This window comes from Odocoileus virginianus, chromosome 22, assembly GCF_023699985.2.
Source record: "Odocoileus virginianus isolate 20LAN1187 ecotype Illinois chromosome 22, Ovbor_1.2, whole genome shotgun sequence".
Classification (NCBI taxonomy): domain Eukaryota; kingdom Metazoa; phylum Chordata; class Mammalia; order Artiodactyla; family Cervidae; genus Odocoileus; species Odocoileus virginianus.
The window spans coordinates 33,616,230-33,633,437 of NC_069695.1; the positions used below are offsets into that span (position 1 = coordinate 33,616,230).

The following is a 17,208-nucleotide window of genomic DNA, read 5'->3' on the forward strand; positions in this document are numbered from 1 at the left end:
ACCTTTGTTGGTGAAGTAATGTCTCTACTTTTTAATATGCTGTGTAGGTTGGTCATAACTTTTCCTCCAAGGAGCAAGTGTCTTTTAATTTCTTGGCTGCAGTCACCATCTGCAGTGATTTTGGAGCCCCCCCAAAATAAAGTTTCTCACTGTTTCCATTGTTTCCCCATCTATTTTCCATGAAGTGATGGGACCAGATGCCATAATCTTAGTTTTCTGAACACTGAGTTTTAAGCAAACTTTTTCACTCTCCTCTTTTACTTTTATCAAAAGGCTCTTCGTCTAATCAATGCAAGCAACAACTCAGGTTTATGTTCTTTCCTCAAGCGTTACATCTGATCAGGTTTCCTAAAAGATGGGTTAGAACCATCTATTCTCTCTCCCTCTCTATTCTGCACTAACTTGTCTACCACGCCCCCCCACCCCCCCCCCCACACACAGCTGCACACCCGAAGGACATGTCTTTTAATATGTCAGCACATGGTTATCAAACATGTGCCCTGAAGGCAGGCATGAATATATATTGTTCTGATGTTTAAGAAAAAGAAGTCAATGTTTAATACCAGCATATTTACCCCAAGGCTGGCCGGTATAATCCCAGACTGGAGATTTGATTTGGCATCTATTTTTGCATGACCCCTTCATAACTGTTGGTGTCTACACTGACTGGCTGATTTCCTGACTGTATGATCAACTCAATAAAGGTTGCTGACTCCACATCTGGCCCAACTTCTAGCAATGGATTCCAGTCTCAGCTGCTCCCCTTGCTCCTATTTTCCTCCATTTTCCCCTCACATGCTACCTAATTCTTTCTCTATCCTTACAGGTTTCAAGAAGAATGAATTGCTAACCTTGTATACTTATTTTCCTATAAAAATCTTCTCTTTGTCCAAGGTTTGAAACACTGAGTACTATATTTGAATTTTCATAACATTCACTCTTTTTTTTTTTTTTTCTGGAAGCTCTGGAATTCTTCCACTAATAAATGAGACGATTTAGGTTGTTTGCTACCAGAACGTAGTCAAGCCAGCTGACGAGGATTCTTCAATGGACCCCCTAAGATATTATGTTATTTCTAGGAGAAAATTAAACCTAAAAAAAGTGTGAAAAGGTACAAATATGGGTAAAAATAAGGAGGAATGAGTCAGAGACGATGGGCAACCGTGGGTCTGGCATGTTCTCTACTACTCCTGACTCAGTTCAGATTCCATAACCCATGCCTTAAATTTTAAATGAAGATTTTCATGGGAAACTGAGATTTCAGAAGCAACGGTGTCAACAACTTAGACCACCAATTCAGTGATGCTGAAGGCGGTGCTGGAGATTTTACAGTAAAGGAAAGAGACAGTGCACTTCCTGTTGACAGCAGTGAAAAGCAAAAAGTGTATTTGTCGCTTTTCATAGGCAACATGGGGCTTCCCTGATAGCTCAGTTGGTAGAGAATCTTCCTGCAATGCAGGAGACCCTGGTTCAATTCCTGGGTCGGGTAGATCTGCTGGAGAAGGGATAGGCTACCCACTCCAATATTCTTGGGCTTCCCTTGTGGCTTAGCTGGTAAAGAATCTGCTGGCAATGTGGGAGACCTGGGTTTGATCCCTGGGTTGGGAAGATCCCCTGAAGAAGGAAAAGGCTACCCACTCCAGCATTCTGACCTGGAGAATTCCGTGGACTGTATAGTCCATGGGGTTGCAAAGAGTTGGACATGACTAAGCGACTTTCACTCACTCACTCATAGGTACCTTCAGTGAGGCTTTGATAAATGTGAGCGTCATATCCCCTTCCATGGTTTCAAAAATATTAGAGATATCCCACAATGAGAAAAGAAATTGTTAGATGCCATTTGTCAATCAAGAATATATGTCTGTGTATCCTGAGTGTGCAAAATTTGGGAGACCCCAAGAACCATTAGTGAGTCTTTATGAATGATGAAGTGTCACCAGAGGAAATTGGAATTTAGGCATAAACAGTACATTTATAATCTGGGGGGAAGTGAGAAATATATGTAAGGGACTAGATCTGACAGACAGAGTGCCTGATGAACTATGTATGGAGGTTTGTGACATTGTACAGGAGACAGGGATCAAGACCATGCCCATGGAAAAGAAATGCAAAAAGGCAAAATGGTTGTCTGAGGAGGCCTTACAAATAGCTGTGAAAAGAAGAGCAGCGAAAAGCAAAGGAGAAAAGGAAAGATATTCCCATTTGAATGCAGAGTTCCAAAGAATAGCCAGGAGAGATAAGAAAGCCTTCCTCAGCGATCAGTGCAAAGAAATAGAGGAAAACAACAGAATGGGAAAGACTAGAGATCTCTTCAAGAAAATTAGAGATACCAAGGGAACATTTCAAGCAAAGATGGGCTCGATAAAGGACAGAAATGTTATGGGCCTAACAGAAGCAGAAGATATTAAGAAGAGGTGTCAAAAATACACAGAAGAACTGTACAAAAAAGATCTTCATGACCCAGATAATCACGATGGTGTGATCACTCACCTAGAGCCAGACATCCTGGAATGTGAAGTCAAGTGGGCCTTAGAAAGCATCACTATGAAAAAAGCTAGTGGAGGTGATGGAATTCCAGTTGAGCTATTTCAAATCCTGAAAGATGATGCTGTGAAAGTGCTGCACTCAATATGCCAACAAATTTGGAAAACTCAGCAGCGGCCACAGGACTGGAAAAGGTCAGCTTTCATTCCAATCCCAAAGAAAGGCAATGCCAAAGAATGCTCAAACTACCACACAATTGCACTCATCTCACACACTAGTAAAGTAATGCTCAAAATTCTCCAAGTCAGGCTTCAGCAATACGTGAACCGTGAACTTCCAGATGTTCAAGCTGGTTTGAGAAAAGGTAGAGGAACCAGAGATCAAATTGCCAACATCCACTGGATCATAGAAAAAGCAAAAGAGTTCCAGAAAAACATCTACTTCTGCTTTATTGACTATGCCAAAGTCTTCGACTGTGTGGATCACAATAAACTGTGGAAAATTCTGAAAGAGATGGGAATACCAGACCATCTGACCCACCTCTTGAGAAACCTATATGCAGGTCAGGAAGCATCAGTTAGAACTGGACATGAACAACAGACTGATTCCAAATAGGAAAAGGAGTATGTCAAGGCTGTATAGTGTCACCCTGCTTATTTAACTTCTATGCAGAGTACATCATAAGAAATGCTGGGCTGGAAGAAGCACAAGCTGGAATCAAGATTGCCCGGAGAAATATCAATAACCTCAGATATGTAGATGACACCACCCTTATGGCAGAAAGTGAAGAGGAACTAAAAAGCTTCTTGATGAAAGTGAAAGAGGAGAGTGAAAAAGTTGGCTTAAAGCTCAACATTCAGAAAACTAAGATCATGGCATCTGGTCCCATAACTTCATGAGAAATAGATGGGGAAACAGTGGAAGCAGTGTCAGACTTTATTTTTGGGGGCTCCAAAATCACTGCAGATGGTGACTGCAACCATAAAATTAAAAGACGCTTACTCCTTGGAAGGAAAGTTATGACCAACCCAGAAAGTATATTAAAAAGCAGAGACATTACTTTGCCAACAAAATTCCGTCTGGTCAAGGCTATGGTTTTTCCAGTAGTCATGTATGGATGTGAGAGTTGGACTGTGAGGAAAGCTGAGCACCGAAAAATTGATGCTTTTGAACTGTGGTACTGGAGAAAACTCTTGAGAGTCCCTTGAATGGCAAGGAGATCCAGCCAGTCCATCCTAAAGGAGATCAGTCCTGGGTGTTCATTGGAAGGACTGATGCTGAAGCTGAAACTCTAATACTTAGGCCACCTCATGCAAAGAGTTGACTCATTGGAAAAGACCCTGATGCTGGGAGGGATTGGGGGCAGGAGGAGAAGGGGATGACAGAGGATGAGATGTCTGGATGGCATCACTGACTCGATGGACATGAGTTTGAGTAAACTCTGGGAGCTGGTGATGGACAGGGAGGCCTAGGGTGCTGCGATTCATAGGGTCGCAAAGAGTGGAATGCAATTGAGCGACTGAACTGAACTGACTAATTTTTTTCTCTAGCCTGGTAACAGATTTCAGCAATTTTGAGGCTCTCCACCCAAAGACAGTTTCATGCCCAAACTTGGAAGTTTCTGGAAATCTGAAACAAAGTTAATTAACGCTTTACTATATAACATTTTTCATTACTTTATCTAAAAAACTCAGAAACCACATATTTTCAAAATAGTAGATAATACAAATTATATTCAGATTCTAAATTATTAATTTCAAAAAACATTTTAAATATTTATTTAAGATTTAATAAATATTTTCACATTATCTAACTGTACTATTTCCAGGTTATACACCTAAGATTTAATATAGGGCTAAACATAGTAAAAACTCAGTAATACTATTTAGCTTGGGCCATAACTGAAACACTTATGCAGAGTAAAAGATAAAATTATTTGGCTAACTTAGGTTCTTAAAAGGCAGCAATGCTGCTGTGAAAAGTAAAAGTGACAGTGTCAGTTACTCAGTCAAATCTTTGTGACCCTGTGAACTGTAGCCCGCCAGGCTCCTCTGTCCATGGAATACTCCAAGAAAGAATGCTGAAGGAGAAGGAAAGCCATTCTCTTCTCCAGGGGATCTTCCTGACCCAGGGATCAAACCCAGGTCTCCTGCATTGCAGGCAGATTCTTTACCATCTGAGCTGCCAGGGAAACACAGTACTATTTATATACCAATCAACATAATGAGGCCTTAACATATGCTATTAATAATGCCTGCAATTTTCTTTAGAATAGAGTTCCATAGCATGACACACAGGCATTCCTTCATCTAGGCATTAGCCTTCTCACTAACTTAATCTCTTTTCAGTCGTATTAACAGGTAACCTGATCTCTGGTCATGCCGAAGTGCTTGCACTTCCACAAACACATAGCATTCTCACATGACCTCTTTGCTTTGCAAACACAAGGTCTGTTTCTAAAAGGTCCTAACTTCATTTCTTCATCAAATTAAAGACTATATAGTAATAAAAGTAATGGGAACCATTTGTTGAATGCTTCCAGTGCCAATTATTCTTTCAGTCTTTTTGTGTATATCATCTCTGTAGTCTACAACATCATAGCAAGGCAAATATTCAACCTCCAAATTGTCTATTAGTAGTTCTTGTTCTTAGACATCACCTCCTCTGAAAAATCCTCCCGGATGCCCTTGATTCATCTGTGTTTACGCCTGCCTGACTCTTCCCACACTATTACACTGCGGTCATGGCTCTGCTCATAGTGTACTAAGGCTGTCTGATCCCGACAAGATGATGTATTTCTTGAGTGAACCAAGTTCTCCTTTTACTTCCCCAACTCCAGAAACTTCCAACAATATTTAAGACATTTTAGGAACTCAACAGTAATTGTAAAGACAAATTAATATGAAGGACAAACAAAAGACAAAGAAGCCTTCTTCTCTAATCCTCCAACTCTTAGTAACTTCTATGATGCTGAGCACACACACAAGGTATTCAGCCATGTTTTCCACTGAAATTTATTTGTACTTGTTAGATGTACCACCTTTGGCAATTTTTAATTAATATTTTAGCAAATATGCAGATGTGGATAGAAGAACTCTAGAGGCATTCCACTGCAGTCTTGAACACATATGTTTTATCTTTTGTGACTTATGTTACAAGTGCTTTGTTATTAAGAACAGTAGTATGCTGGGTAGTGAGAGCTGGCCTGAATGCTTTTTCCCTGATTTTAATGGAAATGCACATAATGATTTATAATTAAACATCACGTTTGCTGGAAGATATTGGTAGATACTATTACACATGTTATCAAGTTAAGACTTCTTTAAAACATAAATAAGTGGCTTTTGAACATTATCAATTTTATTTTAAGTGAAATACCTTTCATTTCTGTACATGCAATGAATTATATGAGTACATTTATGTTGAGTCATCTTCATATTCATCAAAGGAGTCTTATTTTGCATAGTATATTCTTTTCAGCACATAGAACAATTCAATTCACAATATATTTTAAACTGTCATTTATGTTCATAAGTGAGATCACTTGCACATTTCTTTCTTATATATTTTTCAGTTAGGGTTTCAGTGTTATATTTTTACATAATAAATTTAAACACTTTCCACGCTTTCTTATGCTCTGAACCTAGTTTTTGTAGGGAGGCTTATAAAGTATCTATGCTTGTCCTTGCCTTTACTAAAATTATACCAATTTATTGCTATTGATTTATTTTTGCTCATTTTTCTTAGTTTTCATAATTTGTCTTTTATAGATAAATTATATAATTCATCAAGATTTTAGGACAAATTGTTATGCAATTTTGTATATAATTATGCCTCTTAATTCTTCTCATAAGATGTTCTCTTTGCCTTTAATAGATATGCCAAATACTTTCAGTTGTTTTTACCAAAATACTTTACTGGTAATACCAAATTGTAACATTGGCCCATCTCATAAATTCTGCTTTGTACTTTATCATCAGTCACTTGTAAGTAAATTATAAATTGTATTTCTAAATATTCTTAACACAGAAGTAAATAATGAAAATGTGATTAAAAATATTTTCAGTGGTCTACATATCATTTTTTGTTATAATTTTGGTACTGAGTTATGATTTTACTTTATTAGGGTGGATAAAGTAACCTGTATGATTTGACCAGTATAATGTAATAGTTAAGAGCATAGATAGATTCTAGTGTCAGATATAATGAATCTCAACTCCATCATTAAGAAGGTGTGTGAAACTGAGCAACTGAATTATAAAACAATGCATCAGATTCTTCAAGCACAGAATGGAGATAATAATAGCACACTCTTCATAGAATCATCATGAAGATGAAATTAGTTAATAGGTCTGAGCACTTAGAACCATGCAAAATATTTCTTAAAAATGCAAAATATTAACATGCTATTATCATTATACATATTATTTTCCTTGGTAATGTTTAAAAATATTTCTTTTGTGGCCCTAGGGTTAGCTTTATTTAAATACAATTGCACCTCTACCTCATGGCCCACATGCTGTTCACTGACAAATCCTACTGGTGGTGGTGGTGCTTCAGTCTCTAAGTCTTGTCTGACTATTAGTAGATATCGGTGCTACCTTTAAAATATATTCAGAGGATGGAAAGTTAAAGACAATGCTTTAAATGGTATGTTAAAGCCCTCTGATATACAGCCAGTTGGTTCACACAGCCTACATACCAGCTTGAGGGTAACATGTCAGATATTAACAAATGCTTTAGTCTGTACACTGGTCTCATCTGCAGAAACATGGTACTGTCTAAGTCACTACAAATCCCTCTATCCACTTTGTAGGAAAGGTAATGGGAAGATACACTAGCCCAGTAAGAGAAGAAAAGACAGTGTAAGAGAGAAAAGGAAGACACAGAGGCTCTGTTTATGTGTGTGTGTGTGTGTGTGTGTGTGTGTGTGCACGTGGGCACCCCTGTGTGCACACATGCATGCAAAATCAATTTAGTGCAACCAATTATAAATGACAGACATTCATCTAAAATTAAATTTGCTGGAATAGTTTTCATTTACATGAAGAGGCTGCAAATTCAAAATAATTTTTTGACATTAAATTTCTTACCTCAGTTTTTATTATTGCATCCTGGGTTTTCTTCCCCTTTCTTCGCAATTTTTTCTTAGTTTTTTCTACATTTCTTTTAACTTGTCCTCTCTTCTCAATTACTTCATCTAGCAACTATAGGACAATTTAGAAATTAAGATGTGCAATATTAATAGTCCAATTGTCTTGATTTAGGGTAGACAGTTCCCAAGCGACTATTTTAATAACAACATGTATTTTGGTGTAAAAGGAAAGGATGACCACACATGAATTACAAAAACATACTATGATATCCATAATCCTAATATCAACTTGAATAACCAAAGAAAATAAAATGCTAATCAATTTTGGCTAAGTAATAACAACTAATAAACTCACATAGAAATAACAAATTTTCCTCACAATATTTAAGCATTTTAATCAAAATTAAAACTCCAAATTTTTAGTACTCATTATAGTGTGTGAAAACTTATTCTTCCAAGAATTTATGCTAAATTAATAGTGTTCATAATTTATACACTACTAAAGAATAATAAACCAAAATTGATTACTGAACTACAAGAAAGTAGAAAACAATGGCTAGTATAAAATAAAAAAATAAAAGTCATTAATCTTTTCTGGTATTCATTATCATTCTCAGATGATTACACCAAGGCTTTGATGTAACTAATAAACTCCTATCATTAGTGTAAGGAGGAGCCATTGTTTAAAATAATTTATCTCACTGGTTCTTAGTACTGGTTATATATTCATTACATGAGCTCTGGGATAAGCACTGGAAGTCCTAAATTGAGATGTACACTCAGAATTTGTTGTTTCCATGGTTTATGCCCTTGCACAAGTTGCTTCATGCAGGTAGGCTCAAGTGTCTATGTTACAGCTAAACTCTCTCTTGCTTATTTTAGAGAGATGCTTTGAAGATCAAAATAAAATTTCATAATAAGGAAACTGAAAATCACAAAGTCTTTAATAAATGAAATTCTGAAAAGTGGTAACGTCTAAAAATACAAAGTCACATAATCATTTGCAAAGAAAAAACAATTCTGTTGCCAAAATGGCTCAAAAGAATATATGCATGTTCTCCCTGCAGCTGAGGACAAGAATGTATAACTCTTACCACACCTTCTACTTCTTCAAAAGACTAATGATATGATGTATACATATTTTTTCTATTAAATCTTTTTTTGGGAAGGGCTTGTAATATCAGTTACTGCCATAAACTTGTTGTTCTGAAAATATTTTATCAACATTTGCTTATTTTTCATTCCAGCTGTCTTCACTTCATCTATACACATCACAAATTTACCATGAAAATGTCAGGATGCATTATCTTTCATATTTGAACAAGCACAGCTTTGGAATTTTACTAACAAGCAGTGAAGACTTTGAATTAAATTTCCTACAATGGGTAATCATACCAGAAAAATCCCCACCCATTCATTTGGAAATTGATTTTCCTAGGTACACTCTAAGTAAAGGGTTCCAGGAAATAGCATTAGTCTTGCTATGTAACTCCACTGTAGACCAGTTGTGTGGTCCTAGAATAGTTGCTTATTTTGTCCATGCTTTTATTTCTTCCGATGTGAAAACCCAATTTTCCAAATGATACTGTAAATTGCATAAATGATTTAGCGACCTACATACTCCTGCAAATCAGTTTCTGGATTAATGATGAATGCTTACGTCAGCATGTTCCTGGTGGCAACTTTTGATTCTTTCAGCTTCTTCTTCCAGTTTAAGCAGCGGTTTCTCCATTTCCCCCAGTGCTAGAGAATAGATCGCTTTCTTTCTCAGAAGCTCCTGCTTCTCAAGTGTCTGTTCTTCTTGAAGGGAAAAGAGTTTTTTCTGCCAGTAAATATTATTAAATAATTCATTGTTATGAATTACCTAAACACTTATGGAGACTTTATCCTGTGCTGGGTAGTAATATTTAAAAATCAAAACAATAAATGCCACCATAAAAAAGCAATAGGTCAAAAAAAAAAGCAATAGGTAGAAATATAGTATATTTACAGAGTGTATATGTAAAGATATTATTAAAATATAGCATATTTAAAGGCATTATTAGAAAAAACTGAGAAAAAGTTTAATAGACAATAAAAATCAAATATTCTTATGTATTGGAGGATAATAAGGTTAGAGGACACTTTAATGACAAATGTTGTAATATATGTAAGTCCTGCAGTCTAAGACCAAATAAAACCAATAAAAAGAAATTCATAACAAACTATTAAGCAAAAAGATCTGGAATATTATTGAATTATTGGGCTTAAAAACAGCAAGAAAAAAATGAGACAATTTGGCATTTTCAAACATACAGAATTAGACACTGCTTTTATATGTTCGAAAATATCAAATTTGCCAGTAGAAAAAAATTACAAAACTTGTTTTTGCTTCAGAGAAGAACAGAGATACAGATAATCTCAATTATTTTTTTAATAACCTGTTTTGGACTGTTTTCTGTCTTGATTTTACTCTTTTTACAGTATTGGTTTCAAATACGTATGTATTTCTGAAGGGAAGGCAATCTAGAAATATGCCAGGGTTCAGAACACCTAATCTAGGATCCAAAAGATATGCAGGTGGTAGACAAAAGATTTTAAAAAGTAAAAAATAGCTATACAGTGTTTACAGCTAATGTTTATAGCTAAACAGTGAAAGTGAAAGTCAGTCAGTCCTGTCCAACTCTGTGAACCCATGGCCTGCAGCCTGCCAGGCTCTTCTGCCCATGGCTTTCTCCAGGCCGGAACACTGGAGTGGGTAGCTGTTCCCTTCTCCAGGGGGTCTTCCCAACCCAGATCTCGTGCACTGCAGGCAAATTCTTTACCATCTGAGCCAATCAGGGAAGCCCTGCTAGCTATAATGTTTTAGTTTCTAAATCTTCATATAGAAATATCATAGCATATTTTTTTCTCAGTCTTAAATAAAAGAATTCAGCTGAAAGACACTAAAACTAAAGAAAACATAACATCATCACAAAGCAAACTAAAGAGACACTTAGGAATAAGATCCCACTGCTTTTACTAGACTGGCAGAAATTCGCATTAAGCCACAAAATGCGATATGTGCATGAGAGGTCAGTTTCTTTATGCATGATCAAACACTGTGAGTCGTACACAGAGGGCAAGTGTCACCAACTAAGGAGGGAAAACTGCTGGCTTGCAAACCAAGTAGTGAAAAGATGCCTCATTACAGGCAAATTTAAAATGCTAAGTAAACTGCAAATTAAAAGAAGAATAAAATATTGAAACCAATTGGGTTTACCTGAATCATCATTCCATTAGCCACTTCACCTCGAGTGAGTCTCTTCAGGAAGTCTTCTCTGCCCTATATATTATCAATTTTTTTTAAAAAACGAAACGAGGTTTTATGTATGAAAAGTCACAAAACGTTTTAAGACAACTGCTAACACAAAATACTCTTTACTTAGGTTAAAATGAAGACTAACTGTTCATTACAAACTATTATAATTTTTTTTCCATTTATTTTTATTAGTTGGAGGCTAATTACTTTACATCATTGCAGTGGTTTTTGTCATACATTGAAATGAATTAGCCAATTGAGTATTATAATTAAAAATAAATAAATAAAACCCTGATGTTATCTGAGGCAAAATTAGTAAGTGATACAACATCAGAAAATAGAATACAGAATATCTGTTCAATTAATTGTATGTTATAAACTTGAATTAAAATATCAAAGTAAGAAAATCAAAAAGGAAAAACTAGATAGTCTTCAATTACTCTTTTTAAAAATATCAGTCTGCTTTTACTATTTTCCAGAATGAACACTTTCCATTTTGAAAGCAAGACAGATGAATTCAAGTTTAAAGTTTACAAAATATGATCAGATTCTCCATGTGGCTAGAAAAATTTTTCTCTTTGGTTCTTTCTTATTTTAAAAAATCATACCTTGAAAGATGGTGGACAAAAAATATGTGGAAAAATCTTCTATTTGATACTTGGATACAGAGTCTTAATGTCTTTATAGTTTTACTTTATATTATCACACAACCAGATTTAGAAGTAACTCAAAAATTTCCTTCTGTGTTTAGAATTACCTCTTGGAACCCCTTATTTGAGGGAGGAGTTGTCCTAGATTTAAGCTGTCCTCTATATTAAAAAAGATGTATGGCTCTGTAAAGAACTGTGGAAGTTCTCTAAAATTTCTCCTTCATTACTGAACCCCTATCATCTCAGAGTCTACAGACATTCTAAAGAAACAAATCAATAAATCTCTCCTACAACCCCTTTTATTAGTATAGCAACCCATCAAAATTACACTCTCCTAAAGTAAAGCAAAACAACTCCAAAGAAGAAAAGAGGAGATAAACAAAGCAATAGCTTTAATATATTATATCACCCAAGGATATACCTATATCTAAAACCAATTTATTCAATGATGTATTTTGATAATTTAAAAGAAATTAGTTGCCTCTTCTAACACGATAACAGATAACAGGCGTTTTACCAACTAGTTAAACATTTAGTATTAAGGGAACCAAATTACAAATGACTCTATAGACTGGAAAAAATAGACTCTTTCAAAATAGTAACTGAAAAATGTGTGTGTGTGTTTACCAAGGAGATAAAATTGCAAAATGGTAAGGCATGAAGCTGAAAAGATAAACTATCAGCTTATGTAGTATCTTTAAGGCACAGGAAGAAAATTAGTGAAGAATGTTAAGCAAGGTGTGTGTTTTAGGAAGGTTACTTGGACTGCAATGGGGATTAATTAGTGTTTCCTTAAGATTCATTCATCCTTTTAAGTTTTTTTTTTTGAATTGCCAGTAAGAAAGAACTCCATTGTTTAAGTGATTTCAAGTTCCTGAACTTACATAAATTAACATCATGCAAAAAGAATTTGCATATATACGGCCAATAAAAACTGTAGGCAGTATGTATGCTCAGTCCCTATGTACAATGCTCTGTGACCCCATGGACTGTAGCCCGCCAGGCTCCTCTGTCCACTGGATTTCCCAGGCAAGAATGGTGGAGTGGGTTGCAATTTCCTTCTCCAGGGGATCTTCCCTACTCAGGGACTGAACTCAAGGAGTCTCCTGCCTCTCCTACACTGGCAGGCAAATTCTTTACCACTCTGCCACCTGGGAAGCCAGTATATGAGACATTATAATAAAACAGGCTAGAAGTCTGAAGATGCAAGAGTAAAACAATTGCATTTCTTTGAAAAGAAGGGAAAGAGTCCCATGAAATTTTGAAACCTGTATTTCTTTACAAAACCAAGTCAACCTATTACCAGTGGATCAATGTGCACTTCTTCTAAGACAACATCTGGAGCTTCACTCCCGCCTCTCAAGCTCTGTTTTCTACCATGCCTCCAAACCTCCATGACTCAGAGCAAGCTCAAATGACTGGTCACCAGAAGGGAAACTACTGGGTTGGCCAAAACAGTCATTCAGATTTTTTTGGACGATGGTATGGAAATAACCGAATGAATTTTTTGGCCAACCCAGTACCTGTTATTAACTGGGCTGCCGATTTCAACTTCCACCAGCCACAGGGTGTGTTTCCAGCCAGTGTTCAAGGCCTTCCCTCAGTACTATCCCCTTCCTGAAAGCATAATCTGTCCATCTGGGCAGTGGCCAAATGCTGGGAAGTCGACCAGTTCCTGGGAAGACTACCAAGTTACTATGACCTTCAAGAACCTGAGAATTAGCCTAAGACTGACATAAGGTGAGCTCTGAGGGTCACAGGTCTCAGGCCACACAGTGCAACATCTGAGTCAGGGGACCTATTTGTCACCCCTTCCTGTTGTCATAAGCAGCATTCCCTGTAAAGCTGACTCTGAGGTGGTGGGGTTCTGTGTGCGGAATTCTTATTAAGGTGTGTACTTGGAATCAACTCCTGTTGGACTGGAGAGGGGGCATGATGGGAAAATAGAAAGAAGATGGGAGACAATGCAGGATTAGGCAAAAACATAGGCTGAACTCTTAATACAAAGCATCCCCAACAAGAAGCTTGGTCAACACCATGGGGTGTCCTGGAGCAAGAACAGGCCCCCAGCTTTGCTGCCCCTGGATGGGGAATGACCTCAAGCAAAGTGACTTAACTGAGTCCTGAAGTAGAATCTGGGCAGTTATGTCCACGAAGCCTCTGTCATGAGTCCCCTCAATGATAAAAGTACCATTAGTGCTACTAAGACTTATAGGCAAAGTATTTATTACCTGCCTACTATGTAGAGTTTGTTTTAACCTCACAACGAAACCCATGAAATCGTTAGTACTGTCTCCTTTTGCAAATGGGAAAATTGGGACAGATTATATAAATTGCCAGAATACAAAAAGCTAGCACATGTTGGAAGCAGGATGCTAATCCACACAGAGAGCCCAGGGACTTCATTTCATTGCCTTAGGATCTCAGTGATGCCTAGATACCTAGGATCCTTCAATGTGAGTGAAATATTTAGTGTAGACTTCTGACTGTCCTGTGTCTCTTTCTTTGCAAAGTCAGCTCTTCCATTAGGCTTTCTAAGCAATTGGACTGTTGGATTCTGTAACTCAGCCACCTATTCTACAGACAGAGGAATCGAACTGAGACTTTGTGTTATAGATACACCAATCTGCCAGTGATGCCATGTGTGCGTGCAAGCTAGGCTGCTTCATGTACAACTCTTTGCGACCTCATGGACTGTAGCTCACCAGGCTCCCTTGTACATGGGATTCTCCAGGCAAGAATACTGGAATGGGTTGCCATGCCTTCCTCTAGGGGATCTTCCCAACCCAGGGATCGAACCCATGTTTCTTATATCTCCTGTACTGCAGGCGGATTCTTTACCATTAGTGCCAGCTGGGAAGGCTCCAATGACATGATAGCTGGCTCTAAAACAGAATCTGCTTAGAAGGTTATGAACACTAGGGAGATGCTTTTTTAAATTCTGCAGCATGGATAATGTCACTGCAAAAAAAACAGTAGCAGGGTAAAATGGATACAAATTACTGTAGGCTTAACATAAGAACCAGAGTGTAGTGTTCTTAGCAAAATACTGATTGCTTACCATTGAAAACATTCAAAAAGAGAGACTGGACAACGATAATGAGCTACAGTAGTTGTAAAAAGATTTCCAGATTTAATCATCTAAGTATCATTTTTGAGAATGTGCTGTATCCCAGGGAACTTCCTGGAACATTTTATACAGACAGGCACCCCTATCAAGCCATGTAGGGACCTTGCAAAATGATCAGAGATGCACAAGTTTCAGTTAACTTGAGGCTATGGAAAGTGAGGGCTGCCTGTGTGTTGTGTGTGTGTGTGTTCGTGCAACACGCACATGCATATGAGTCATCATATCCATTTAGTGACTTAGCTACAGCTATTGTTGTTGTTCAGTCACCCAGTCGTGTCTGTTAGTAAGCCCATGGAATGCAGCAAGCCAGGCCCACAACTCAGAGACGAGAAAACTAAGGTCACAAATGTCATGGCAGTTGCCACATGACTAAGATTCAACAAGTGTCAATGCCGAGCTGCTTGACATTGCAGCCTCGGCTACCGTACAGCACTCTGGAGTAAGCCCCTCCGCTGCTCAGCTTCCAGTCCTCTGTCTGGCACATAATCTCTACTGAATGAGCAATTTATTGAACAAATGCATAAACAAATAACAACAACAACAACAAAAATTAGTCCTTAGGCTGAAGTATGAAATTGTAAAATTTCAGGACTTTTCACATTCAAAAATATGTTTTTAAAATATCTTTCTATATAATGAGAAACTTGGGATTCATCCAACTATCACACAGATTCTCACTCATAAACAGCATCTTGAGGAGAAACAACGAAACAAGGCCTGCAGGACATTTTCCCTGAGATGCAGAGAAACGGGTGAGGGAGTAGGGAAGGCAAGAAGATAAGTAACTGAATAAGCACTGAACGAAGACGGCCTTTCTCAGGAATGCACTCTGCAGGCCAGCCTAGGCCAGGCTTCTCAGTTTTTCAGTCTGTCAGAGTACGGTCAAGGGAATGAAAGCCCAGAAACAGCATCATTTCACACCGGTTATAATAGTGAAGTCAATCATTGGTAATTCAACCAAGAATTATCAATGAATGCTAAGTCCACTGGGTGAGCTTTCTGGAAACAGTTCCATATTCTTACAATTTCACTCAGTTGAAAGTAAAAGTGAAAGTCCACTCAGTCGTGTTCAACCCTTTGCGACCCCATGGACTGTACTCCACCAGGAGAATCTATGGGATTCTCCAGGCCAGAATACCAAAAGTGGGTACCCTATCCCTTCTCCAGGGGATCTTCCTGACCCCGGGATCGAACCCAGGTCTCCCACACTGCAGGCAGATTCTTTACCACCTGAGTCACTAAGGAAGACTACCACTCAGCTGAGTACTTGTTAATTATAACTGGAGGATGGATAAATCTACTGACCATAACTTTAACCAAAATATCAAAGTTACTATCACTAGTTATCACTTTGGCCACCTGATGCAAAGAACTGACTCACTGGAAAACACTCTGAAGATGGGAAAGATTGAAGGCAAAAGGAGAAGAGGACGGCAGAGGACGAGATGGTTAGATGGCATGATCAACTCAATGGACATGAATCTAAGCAAACTCGGAGACAGTGAAGGACAGGGGAGGACTGCATGCTATACAGCCCATGGGGTGGCAAAGAGTTGGACACGACTTAGTGACTGGACAACAATTATCACTGGTTATGAGACAAACTTACACCATGTGTTTTATAATATATATTATTGATACAATATTATAACTTATGTCATATTCCTGCCACAAGTGTTTTACCTGAATCTAGTCATGAGTAAACACAAAGATCAATCCACATTGAGAGAAATTCTGCAAAGTAACTGGCCTTGACTCCTTAAAAACTGTCTATGTAATGAGAGACAAACTAAACAAAAGTGTAAGGGACATTATAAGATTAAAGGGAACTTTAAAAGATTAAAAGTGATAACAAATGCAATGTGTTATAACTCAATCATGGGGCAACCAACCAAATCAGAGAAGTCTGTGTGTGGACTGCATATTTGTGCCAGTTACCTAATTACTGTCTCTTACCTCTCACTGCACTCTTAACTCTGATTTGAGAAACTGGAGCGGGGTCTTGTATGTGAACAGTGAACAGTTTTCTTCTGCCGGCTGGAGTCAAGTGAGGCTTTACCAGTGGAGGCCTCAGAGGGGCTTATAGGGCAAGGGGATTCCCAGCCTTGTTTTGGTTCTCATTTCTCCTTCCTCATGCAAAAACTGCTGTTGGCTGGTCCATGAGGAACCTCCAGCCCTCAGCCAGGTTCTCGATCCAGAAACTCTATTCACGCTCCAGTCAACCTACACCAAGGTTCTCTGCTTCTGGGCCACGCGCTGAGCACAGCCACGCCCTCTCCTATAATGCCTTATCCCGCTTCGCAGGAGCACAGCTTCTTCCACAGCTGACTCTTATGTGCGTACGTTCCCGTATCCCTACAGGCGGTGACTGTCCCCTGCATCTGCTATTCCTACATGCTTCAGAGCAAGGTCTGTAAGCTTTCCCCGTAAAGGGCTAGACAATAAATAATCTACACTTCGTGGCTATAAGGCCTCTGTCACAACTAGTCAAATGTGGTTTTGGAGAAAAGGAATAAAAATGCATAAAAAAGATCGCTTTGAAGAGTTTGAAAGAAGCTGAAGGAAAGGG

The 17,208-nt window shown here is 37.9% G+C and overlaps 1 protein-coding gene across 4 annotated transcripts in view; it reads right to left on the reverse strand.

The window, feature by feature from the left end:
- CCDC178 (coiled-coil domain containing 178) overlaps window positions 1–17,208 on the reverse strand; it is a 395,761-nt gene that overhangs the window by 238,526 nt on the left and 140,027 nt on the right. For all 4 annotated transcript variants that reach the window (XM_070452800.1, XM_070452799.1, XM_070452797.1 and 1 more), the window contains 3 exons: window positions 10,821–10,883; window positions 9,240–9,401; window positions 7,578–7,691 (listed from right to left, as the gene is read on the reverse strand). In XM_070452800.1, the coding sequence (XP_070308901.1) occupies window positions 7,578–7,691; window positions 9,240–9,401; window positions 10,821–10,883 (339 nt within the window). The remainder of the gene's footprint in view (window positions 1–7,577; window positions 7,692–9,239; window positions 9,402–10,820; window positions 10,884–17,208) is intronic.